Source organism: Ostrea edulis, chromosome 6 (assembly GCF_947568905.1).
Source record: "Ostrea edulis chromosome 6, xbOstEdul1.1, whole genome shotgun sequence".
In the NCBI taxonomy this organism is placed as follows: Eukaryota; Metazoa; Mollusca; class Bivalvia; order Ostreida; family Ostreidae; genus Ostrea; species Ostrea edulis.
Genome location: NC_079169.1, coordinates 87,646,892 through 87,659,648, shown reverse-complemented (window position 1 = coordinate 87,659,648; position 12,757 = coordinate 87,646,892). Strand labels below are relative to the sequence as shown.

The 12,757-nt window shown below is 36.7% G+C and overlaps 1 protein-coding gene across 1 annotated transcript; it reads left to right on the top strand.

The window, feature by feature from the left end:
• The first annotated feature begins 2,759 nt into the window (after positions 1-2,759).
• On the top strand, positions 2,760-12,524 carry LOC125647440 (kyphoscoliosis peptidase-like). The gene is made up of 6 exons (XM_048874115.2): positions 2,760-3,206; positions 3,390-3,854; positions 3,957-4,069; positions 4,170-4,285; positions 4,448-4,564; positions 9,917-12,524. The coding sequence occupies exons 1-6, from the start codon at positions 3,011-3,013 to the stop codon at positions 11,235-11,237; spliced, it is 2,328 nt and encodes a 775-aa protein (XP_048730072.2). The 5' UTR covers positions 2,760-3,010; the 3' UTR covers positions 11,238-12,524.
• The last annotated feature ends 233 nt before the right edge of the window (positions 12,525-12,757 follow it).

The following is a 12,757-nucleotide window of genomic DNA, read 5'->3' as shown; positions in this document are numbered from 1 at the left end:
ATTGGGAACAACTTTTACCACTGGTTCTGTAGACCTCTCCGTGTTGAAACAGAGAAATGCAACCTCCTTATAAAATATAAGTACCACTGTTTTTGAACTTCCAGTCCCTTTGATAATGTAACAGCACTGGGTTTTGACACAAACTAAGCGTACAGATATAGATGTATATAGTGTAAGAATGTGTAGGGAGCAAACAAAGCTGCGATTAACTCTCGGTTGCTCCTTCAAACTTTCAAAATGGTATTAATCCTGATAATGCATCAAAAGTTTTCTCAGTCGAAAGTCAGAATATTAATCTTTACTAACATATATAAATCGTTAACCTGACTTCACAACTGCTCAAAAATAAGTCCAACTCCCAAGAATTAGGACGTCGTCGTTAATTCTACACCGTTTTGCGCATGCCATTTTCCTTCATTGCGTTGGTTTTTACGCATCCGTTACCCGTTGCCGTCCATCTTGGGGTTACCCTTTAAAATATAACTACTTCTGGCCACACTCACAATATTTGAAGGAATGTTGATCTTCTATTTCATGAAGCGAGATTGGTTATCACCAACTACTAGCCTCCGAGCTCAAACTGGTCAACCATATTTAAATGCATTAAAAGCGTTCAGCATCACTGAAGAGACATTATTTGTCGAAATGCGCATCTGGCGCATCAAAATTGGTACCGTATAAGTTTTACATGATATAAGTTTAAAAGGTGCAAGACGATTGGACAATATTAATATCTGTGCTGCGGAACATCACCGGAAATTGATAGTAAAATATAGTTGACCCGTCAATAATGCATTTTTGATCAACCTTGAAATAATCAAAATACCGAGTTCTCAATATTTTATTATTAGTTCTATGAATTCCTATCAGGGAATATCGACTCGTATTCCCTGTCAAAGTTTTTATTCTCCCGAGAATTTATACTTTGACAGAAAATGTGAGTCCATATACCCTGCCAACAATCCATATAAGGAATGTCCTGAAGATTGATCAACGTAGGAATAGATGTTTAGTTTTCAAAGCGGTTAAAGGGCTTCCGTGCTCAAGTGGTTTGAGCATCGCGCTCAAAATCACACGGCCTCTCACCTTTGGTCGGCGCGGGTTCGAATCCCGCTCGCGCCTGTAAGTGAGAAAGTTTCCCAGTTTACTTTCGGAAGGTCGGTGGTCTCTTCCCAGTTACATTGTAACTTCCACCAATAAAACCTGGGCGCCACCAGATAACTGAAAAATTATTGAGTGTGGCGGAAAACAGCAAAACAATCAATCAATTAAAAATTTAAATCCCACCTCTGTGTGTCCAGGGGTCCGTGATTGCCCAACTATCTATTTTGTATTCTTTATAGGAGTTATGAGATTGATCACTGTTCGTTATCTTGACCTTTTCTCTATCGAAGCCATTTGTATCTCATCTATTCTTGGCAGGGTACATGGCCTCATATTCCCAGCTTGTCGTCCAATCAAAAGCCTAGTTTTTTTTCCTCTGCAGTAGGATATAATGCTTTTTTGGATATTTCTGTAGAAATATTCGTATATTTTAAACATTTCGGGACAAAAACATGAAAAACCGCCCAAAAAATTCTCTGATTTCTAGAAATCTTTTCTACCTTTGTAAAGGAGACAAATAAAATAAACAACACATATTTTACAGTTCAGTCTGAAATAGCAAACGAAAATTATAATACTAATTCAATTGAGCTTGTATTGAATCCCAGGTTTGGGGTAAAATCTCGGATTTTTTAAGGACAGATTTCTTGAAAAAATTCTTAAATTTGACTAGAAACATTTTACCAAAGTAAACGAAATGCCGTATTTTACAATTCAATGTAAAACATCAAACGAAATCATTATAATTCAATTTGATTTGTATTTCATCCCAATTCTGGGATATAGTCTCAGATTTTTCTTGAAAAAGCACATATTCTGGAAATATTTCATAAGTTCGGCAAGAAACAGTTCACCATATTAAAGGAAATATCATAGTTACAGCTAAACAAAAATAAACATGATTCAATTCAATTTATTCTCAACCCTACTTTGGTAAATCATATATTTTTCTTGAAAAAATATAATTGATTAAGATTCTTTTTGTGATACCATACGTCTAAGTGATCTTGAGTTACTTGTACAGTAGTTTGTTTACATTCTCTGCTCTTTACATCGGTTAAAAATGAAAAACCGGAAGCGATACAGTCAGTTTTAGCAGATTTACACAGCAGATATTTTTTGGCTAGTAGACTTTGTGTAATAGGTGTGCGCAACGGGGATAATACATTTTTCAGCGAGAGATTAACCAAACAATTTGGATTACTTATTTCATATCGATTTTACCTGAAATAATAATAAAACTTCAACTGGGGTATTGCATTGAAGGTTCACTTGTAGATAATGCCCACTCATAAAATTCAACTGGTGCAGTGGGGTCATCTAGTAGTTGTGGTATATTGTGACTATTTCTTGGTGATCTTGAATTCTCTCAACAACTTCTGCTGTTCGCTTCTCCACTGATGAATGTATCCACTTCACATTGATAATCTGAAGTGCTATTCTATATTGAGATGCATCATAAGACACGAGAGTCATCGGCATCTACTTCATATTTGGATACTTTATCAAACAGATGTTAACAGCAAACTAACAACTCGGCCTTATGGCAAACGGGGTGACATGAATTTCTCCATCGTCAACTTCCCATAGTAGCTTGTTAGTGCTGATGGCATGTCGATTGTCTGGTCGCAGTTTCAGAAATGAAATTTCTCATCAAACAGCCCCGATCCTGTTGTCATCATGGAAGTCGGGAAACCAAGAAACAATATAAAACACTTTATAAAAGATGGTTTCAGTACTGTAGTGAAATATAGGTTGATCCATTTTGTACAATTGTTGTGGGATTTTTATCATGTTTGTTTCACCTAGGTTTAGGTTACATTGCTATCAACACACTGTATATATTCGCGTTATATAATCAGTGGTCTTGAAGAACGTTTGAAGTCTTAGTCGCATTCATTCAAACATGGGCTGCTGTATATCGACTCGAGTTCACCCTATCGAATATATTTCGGAAATTCAACAAAAGAAAACTTCTCCTAATGAAAGTGTGATAAAATTCATCTCTATAGAAGATCGGGAAAGCGCTCTAGAAGTTTCAACAGAATTGCAATGTGGTGAAGCGAATACCAAGCATGACAAAAATATTGAGAATACGGAAGGTGAGTATATGGCCTGTTGTTGAACAACGATGAAAAGACTCGTGGTTGTACACACAATGGGAACAGAAAATTGTCGGGAATGGAAGAAGTACGACAAATTCTTGTTCAGAAATTATTTAGCAACATCTTCTATTAAATATATATTTATTCTTATCTTCTGCATTTTCATTTTGTTATCTTTAGTGCATAAAGGCATATTATCTGAAGCGAAAGAAATTGAGCAACTTACAAAAGGTCAAACTCAACCTCAAACTTTGGAAGACAGAAGATCTGGAAGATTGATAGGGGTGGTCCACACTACTGAGGAAGAAGGTGATGAAACAAAGTATAAGGGGGACAATGAAGGTTTACAAAAAACTGACAATTTGGAGGAAAAAGGCATATTATTTGAAGTAAAAGAAATTGAGCAACTTACAAAAGGTCAAACGCAACCTCAAACTTTGGAAGACAGAAGATCTGGAAGATTGATAGGAGTGGTCCACACTACTGAGGAAAAAGATGATGAAACAAAGTATAAAGGGGAAAATGAAGGTCTACAAAAAACTGACAATTTGGAGGAAAAATACAAAAACGCAGATGAGCATCAATCATGCAAACCGGAAACTAACGAATCTGAAGAGATAATAAAAGAAAGAACAGACGACTATGGTAAGTTTCCGTGCATATGTAGATGCGTGGTTGTATGTGTTTATATAAAAACTCTTTCATTGCAAAATGTAAAGTGCTAACGCATATTTTACATGTATGTAGATAAAAAAAATTACATCAAAGACGATAGATTTGATGAAAAACTAGCATTCAGTGAAACTATCCGAAAGGAGACGAAGGACGATTTTTCTGCAATAGAACTACATGCTTCACAGGTTAGTTGTCCAGAAGTGGAATAATATATATTGTTATTGACTTCTTTAATTTTCTAAATGTTAGATTTATTTGATTTGGAATCAACTTCGACTTTTCAAGGCACCACAAGCTGTACTAAAATCAGTCGAGACATTAGTAGAATACCTGCTGAAGTTGACCAACTCAGAGAAAGGCAAAGTCTGGGCTTTCTATGTGTGGATAGCGTGCAATATACAGTGAATACTTATTCACCTATTTCAAAACAATTATCATTGAATATACAGGAGTTTATTTGCTAAAGGAACATAATAATCTAATGATAGAAAATTAAGAATAGAACGAATGCATAATATTTATATAAATTTCCTACTTTATATTTTTCATGTGTATCATTTCAGGTATGACATGGAATCATTGGTTCGTGAGCGGTTTAACGCAGTCGATGCTGAATCTGTTCTGAAATCAGGGTTATCGGTATGCGGTGGATATGCCAATTTGTTTGAAGAAATGTGCAGGTAAGTTTTCCTCTTTAGAGCATTCTTCTTTCAGAATATTTTCATGTTTGGTTGCGACTGCTTTCAAAACGTAAATTATGAAGCTCTCTAACAGAATTGTGAAATTCATGGCTCCTGGGTGAGGGGTTCAATTTTTAGGGTTGGGCCAATATGACCATATAGTGAACATATATGAAGTCTCAGAAAATCTTCTTCTATACTGCCAGATATATATTTGAGAAAAACTAAATGCACGATTATGAAGCTTTCTTCTAAATTGTGGACCGCCGCGGTGGCCGAGAGGTTAGAGCGTTCGCCCCGCATGCGGAAGGCCGGGGTTCGAATCCCGGCCGCGACAGACCTAAGTCGTTAAAATAGGTAGTGACAGTTCCATCGCCAAACGCTCGGCATTAGGTGTGAATGTCACGGGTCCTCGGAAATGACTTTAAAAACGGATGACCCGTGTCACAGTAGGTGTGGCACGCTAAAGAACACCCACTGTTCAATGGCCGTAAGCGCAGATCATAGGTCTATATTTGAAGCCCTTCACCGGTCTTGGTGACGTCTCCATATAAGTAAAAAATTCTCGAGTGAGACGTTAAGCAAGATACAATCAATCAATCAATCTAAATTGTGAAATTCATAGCTCCTGGATCAGGGGTTGAGACCCTTGAGCAGGGCCAATATGGCCACATCATAAAAATGTATAGACATATTTTTTCTTCTCTACTTTCACTCATGTGAGATGAATTAAATAAATGGTTATTATGTCCGTAATGTCCACTTTTTAAATTCATGGGTCAGGGTACTTTTTCTTGGAGGAGGGAGTTGGGGGATGTCAAAATGATTTAATTTTTCTAACTTCAATTTTTCCTTCTTCTGTAAATGACTTGATATTGTGTGCATATTTTGAAAGATCATAAACATGTGCACAAAGGACTCCATATTGAGGCTTAAATGCAAATATGAGACTCCTTTGATGGGCTATGATACTCAGATGACTGTTAAGGTCCATGGGCCTCTTGTTAGTTTCACCGGTCGCGGTAGTGTAGTGGTAAGGACACTTGCTTCTCAACCAAAAGTCCCGGGTTGGAATCTCGATCTCGACGCCCCGTCGAACCTACAGCATATGCATTTCTAACTGTTCCTTCGCCAAGCTTCGGACATTTCAAAGTGAAAATTATAGGTCTCTCGAGTACGGAGGCACGATAAAAATCTTTACTGCTATGACTTTGTGAGCCATGCATACATGTAGGCCAAATTTTATGGTTCCTCACTTTTGAAAGCTTGCAACGTCTCTACATGAGTGAAAGGTTTTCTAATAGAACATACAAACAATTTTGGTTACGTAATCCATTGGATGTGAATATGAGATGGCAATACTGTACCAAACCTTATTTTCCCATTTCTGTACGCGAAAAGAGATCTCTGTAAAGTTAGAAACTGAGGAAGGTTTAATGCATAAACTGGACCAAATAAGAATTATACTGATAGATGGGATTTACGATGTGCTGACAATCTCTGAAAGTAAACTAGATTCAAATATCATGGATTCTGAAATGCAGGTAAATTTCTACCACATTGTACGCAGAGATCGCAATGGACATGGTGGAGGGGTCCTAATGAACATTAAAGAGAAATGGGCAATCAAAAATGTCTGCAAGTGTGAAAATTTTGAAATGCTTATTACGGATATTAAATTGATGGACTCTCCGACGATAAATGTTGGGGTTGTGTATCGACCAGCCGATTAAAAAACCTAATGGCTCGAAAATTGTGAGGAGTACATCGAAGATATAACTTCATTATTGTCCAATTGAAAACAGTAAATCTAGACGATCCATTGAAACATTTGGCTAATAGGACACTATTACGGACCCCCATCCTCGATTTACAAAAGATTCCAGCACGCTCATACATCACATCTACATGTACGTAAACGTGCGTGATGCTCACAACTCATCCGGTGTAGTGCCAATAGGTCCGTACGTAAACGTGCGCGATGTTCACAACTCACCCGGTGTAGTGCCAATAGGTCTGAGGATTCATCTCCTAGTATATGTAGTCCGAAAGAAAAATAAGTATGACACGAAAAATGATCATATATATATGTGAAATGCAGAGATCAGAAGAATTTAAACACAAAATGATTTTCGTAGGTATTTACGGGGTGTTGAATGGAACAACATTAGATTATTTAACAGTGTAAATCAAATATGGTCAACATTTAAGAAACATTTTATGATAATTGTCGACAAATGTATTACAGTAAAAGAGGGCCGTATCCGGGCCTATTTCTGAAAATGGATAACGATGATGCTCTATCTGAAATTCGTCGAAGGGATTATCTCTATCGGAAGGCTTTAAGATCTCGCCACGAATTGGACTGGATCTTATATCGATCAACAAGGAACCGTGTTGTAAAAGTAATCGGTGATGCTAAACGGGAATTTGTTGAAAATGTAATAAATTAATGCAGTGACAAACTCAAGAATATGCGGACAAAATTAAAACATTTTTTATCCTCCAAACACACAGGCACATCAGCGTCCTATCTAGAAATTGATAGCGAAGTTGTTTTAGACTCCTATAAAATTGCATATGCCTTCAACGATTTCCTTTGTTGCATAGCTTATAAATTTGCGACGAACTTGACGATTCACTCCCGAAAATTGAACAACTAATGCCAAAAGGCTCATCCACAATTCCAAATGTAAAACTTATACGGTACCAATTTTGATGCACCAGATGCGCATTTCGACAAATTATGTCTCTTCAGTGATGCTCAACCGAAATGTTTGAAATCCGAAATAACAATGAAGTTTTAGAGCTATTTTAGGGGAAAACAGTGTGCCTAAAAAGTGGAGTAAAATTCGTCTAAGGAAAAGAGCTATGCGTGAGGGAGATAATCCTTAATTTTGAAATGAATTTCTAAAATTTATAACAGCAATTAAATATACATCCGTATTTTCAAGCTAGTAACGAAGTACTTAGCTACTGGGCTGTAGAGTCCCTCGGGGACTAACAGTCCACCAGCAGAGGCCTCGATACAGGGATCATAATGTAAAACTTATACGGTACCAATTTTGATGCACCAGATGCGCATTTCGACAAATTATGTCTCTTCAGTGATGCTCAACCGAAATGTATCTTTAGAATTTTTGAAGAAATAAATTAAAAGCATGTCAAGTTCAAAAGCTACAGGTATGGATGAAATTTCTGTAAAATCACGCTTTTCAAATCTAGGGATAATTTAGGACATGAAAGTAGCATTATGGTTTTCAGGTTCTAAGGCATTATCCTTTCCACCTACAGTCACCATATCATACATATGGACTACCCATGGGACGAAGATGTTCCCTATCGAATTTGGGATCAAAAGGTCAAAGGTCAGGCGCACTGGACATCGAAATAGCAATATGGTTTACGAACTCTAAAACGTTATCTTTCCATCTACAGTCACCATATTATACATATGGACTACCCATGGGACGAAAATGAACCCTATCAAATTTGGGGTAAAAAAGTCAAAGGTCAACCACACTGGACATCGAAGTAGCAAAATGGTTTCTGGGCTCTAAAGCATCACCCTTTCCACCTACAGTCACCATATCATACATATAAACTACCCATGAGACGAAAATGTTCCCTATTGAATTTGGGGTCAAAAGGTCAAAGGTCAAGCACACTGGACATCGAAGTAGCAATATGGTTTCATCTCTTATCCATTTCTCCCTAGAGAAGAGATTATCCAAGGTTTTGTCGTGCCCTTTCTTTTTTACACTCAGGAAAGAGGTAATTCATATCTATTAACAACATCCTTTTGAAGATTGGGGTAAGCGGGGGTTATTCTTATTGAGCATTGCTCACAGTACCTCTTGTTTTCCTCATTGTACAGTATGGCATGATGCCAAGTACAAGACAAATATTGATAGGCTTTTTAAATTACTGAGGAGAGCAGCAATGATCCTTTTAAACATCAAAGTACCTCATGCAGTGTCAACTTATTTATGCTATCAAATTTGGGTGGATGCCGTTGTCTGAGTATTTTATATATCGAAAAATTATTCTTGTGTTTAAAGTTTTACATCGTATAAATCCAGAGTATTTGAATGTTTTTTTGATTTGTGAATGAAATGATCTTATTTATATTACAAGAGCCAAAACAGAATAATTTAGAAGCTCTTTTATCATTTCAACAGCAAGTTTATGGAACTTATGACCATATCTTATTAGAATATGCACAACTACGACAACTTCTAAATTAAATATTATTTTGATTATCAATTATCCTCATGTGTTATGGTCTCTTTTTAGGTAGTTCTTATCTGTATGTATATAAACTGTGATGTTTTCCTGTTTTGTAATATGTTCTAGATATGGATATAATTATGTAAAAGACAGGACCACAATGTAAACTAGTTTGTAAAACTATTTGTGCAATCCTGTATAAATAAAGGATATTATCATTATTAAGGTCATCGTGGCTTCATATCAGCAACACAAAACCGAAATAGTTATGAAAGGTGAAGATAACGAACAGTGATCGATCACATAACTCCTATAAGCAATACAAAATAAGGTAAGACAAACACTGGACATATCAGATGTGGGATCAGGTGCCTAGGATGAGTAAGGATCCCCGGTCAACTGGTCACACTCGCCGTGAGCTCTATATCTTCATCAGGTAAACGGAGTTATCCGCAGTCAAAATCAGTGTGCCAAGAACGGCCTTACAATCGGTATGAAACACGTCAGACAGCAGTTGACCCAATGATAGGTTGTATTGGCAAACTAGATCGTTGTAACGACCATAGAATTTGCGAAGTCCTGACTTTAAACGGGACTATTGAAAGCTCTGCACCATCAACTTGTTTGTCAGTACCCTGCCTCGATGAAATACCAATGTGGATATAAATCCCAAGGCGCAGTATGGGACCCACAGTAGTATTTACAACGTGACCGAGGAGAACGATGCAGTTCCTAAGGCATTAAACAATCATGGAGATAGCAAAAACATATGTAATAAAAACTATAAATACAAGCAAACATATCGGTAAAATCAATCTCTTAAGTCATATTTTGAGCCCTTGGCATAATTCTCATCTTTGGTATGTACAGGGGTCCGTGTTTACCCTAATCTTAATTTTGTATTCTTTATAGGAGTTATGAGTTTGATCACTGTTTGTTATCATCGTTTTTCATTCGTGAAGTAATTATTCTCAAGCCCTTTCATGTGTGTAAAGTCATTTAAAGTCAATTTCTAAGGCCATGTCATGTTTGTAAAGTCATTTTTCCGAGGCTATGTTATGTTTGTAAAGAAATTTTCTGAGGCCATGTCATATTATATTCTTCATTCTTGTTCAATTTCAGAGTCGCTGGTCTCTCAGTGAAAGTAATTTCGGGATTTTCGAAAGCAAATGGATATTCACCTGAAAGACCTTTTACATCCACAACACAAACCGGCCATGCATGGAACGCAGTTCTCATTGAGAACTCCTGGAGGTTTGTGGAGTGCACTTGGGGGGCTGGATATAAAGACCAAAGCGGGGAATTTCAAAAATGTTTTAGTGATTTCTATTTTCTAACAGATCCTAAGCATTTCATTTCTGCCCATTTTCCGTGGAAATCTGGTGACCTGGAGTACTGCAACAAATGGCAGCTTCTTGATCATCCCATTACTTTAGAACAATTCAACAAAATGCTAAAATTAGAGAAGAATGCATTGATGTGGGACATTTCTCCCTTGTCACACACTGAGGGTGTCATAGAGGCCCATGAAGAGGTGGATATTGTTATTGAAGATAAAATGGAGCGTCTCTGTAGTACAGGTGTGAAGTTTTACAATTGTAAAACTGGAAAATCGTTTGATGAATACACATTCCTGCGGAGAGAAAATCCGAAAACAATAGCCGTTTCTCTTCGACCTCCTTCAAATGGCACGTACCAGTTGAACGTTTATGGTAAAATCGACCAATTAGAAAAATCACATGGCCAATTGATGAGTTACGTAATCAAATTTTCAAATGTTACTACCGATAGCAATCCATACCCGTTCAATCATGGACAGATGTGGGGAATGAGTTTGGAGGCATTTGAAAATGGATTCCAAGCAGCGGATAGGTACAATATACCAACAAAACTGCGAAGTGAAAATGGGTACTTTGACTTAAAGTTGAACACAACCAGAAACCTCCCAACTATCGCTAGAATTGAGCCTGCTACAAAACAACTGCCTGGAGATAAAAGGAGATATTGTCTGGTTTCCGGCACTGATAACGAATTAAATATTCGAGCTTGCTTTCCCGATAGAGATCTGTACAAGTTACAAGTGCTGTGTCAAAAAGTTGAAGGAGATGAAAAGTATCATGAAATGGCTGTCTTTTTAATTGATTGTACAAAACCAGCAGACCCAGGCCTACCTTATCCTACAACTTATTCTTCTACCCAGAAATACCGCTGTAAACTGATTGAACCTTTAGAAGGACAACTTCCGGTAAATTCAAGCGTAACTTGCCGCTTTCAGTCGCCGCTAGTCCTTAACGCAATGGTCGCTGAAACGAAAATGAAACAAGAGGGAAACGAGTGGTGGGCAACCGTAACAACTCCAGGCGTGGGTGAAAAATTTAGAATTTCTGGAAATATATCGGATGAAAACACATATTACGGCCTTTTTGAATATGACATTGTATAGGCGCTCATACATATACTAATAAGTAATTTCTCTTCATGATCATACATGTTGTTAGATAGTTACCAGGAATGCGATTCCCATATTTGGGAATATAACAGATGCAAACTCTTTGCAATTGCATTTCAAATATGACAAAGTATAGTTGCTTTAGTCTTAAACATATTGTTTCCCAGAAGGATGGATAGCATTTTAAATATCCATTTTACGAGGGAGAGCAGCTTGGCATGTTACGTGCAGTTATGCAGTGCTTAAATCATCCAAATTCATGGTAGAAGCAGTTTTCTTCAGAGCAATGTGTTAGACTGTGGTGGCTAGGTTATATTGACATGTTAAAATATACATTTTTCATACGTTGTCAGTATGTGAAAGGTGAAGAGAACGAACATTGTTCAATGCAAGGTGAAGATAACGAACAGCAATCAATCCCATAACTCCTACAAGCAATACACAATAGATAGTTAGGAAAACACGGACCCCTGGACACACCAGAGGTGGGATCAGGTGCCTAGGATGAGTAAGAAACCCCTGTTAACCGGTCACACCCGCGTGAGCCCTATATCCTGATCAAGTAAACGGAGTTATTCGTAGTCAAGTCATTGTGCCAAGAACGACCTAACAATCGGTATCAAACATGTCAGACAGCATTTGACCCAATGATAGGTTGTATTGACAAACTATATCGTTATAACAACAATAGAATGCTGCCTTCAATCGAGACTGTTGAAACCCCTGTACCATCAACTTGTTTGACAGTAGCTTGCCTCGATTTAAAAACGAACTATACGCAGAACAAGCTCTTGCATATCGAATCAGTTGAGAGATATAAACACCATATGTAGGTGATAATGGAATATTGCTACATAAATATGGGAAGGTGACGATGGAGAAGCTGAAATCATCCCATTTATCGTAACGTTTAAGGTAGTTCCATCCTCTTGTGACTTATCAATATTAATGGTTAAAAGTGGAAAAACTTTATTAATTTCCACTCAATATAGTTTAATTCAATTAATAACCAAAAAAAATGTATATGTTGCCACCTTTTAAAAGATGTCAGACATACAAAAACAGAAGTACATTGTATATATCAACATCAGAAAATCACACATTTTCGTTAAACAGAATAATAAGAATAGATAAAAACTTGTTGAAATGACAAAATTTAAATATCAACAGTTTTAAAAAAAACTGCTAATTCATAAATATGTATAGTTAATCATGGATATTAGAGAAACCGATGTATAATAGACATCCAATTGAGGAAATTCCAGCACAGGAATTATTGCTCTTGACAACATTTTTAAAATCATAAATAATTGATTATCTATGGAAAATATAAACTTTTTCAGTATTAATATTTTACCAGATTTTTTATTATATCCTGTGAATAATATTCCTCAGAAAGATATATTTCTATCATGCGCAAAGTTTAATTTATTAAGATTTTTGCAAAAACCTATGACGTCACATGAGGATCGATCAACCTTAAGTTGCTAGTCTGCCATTAATATCTATTTCAA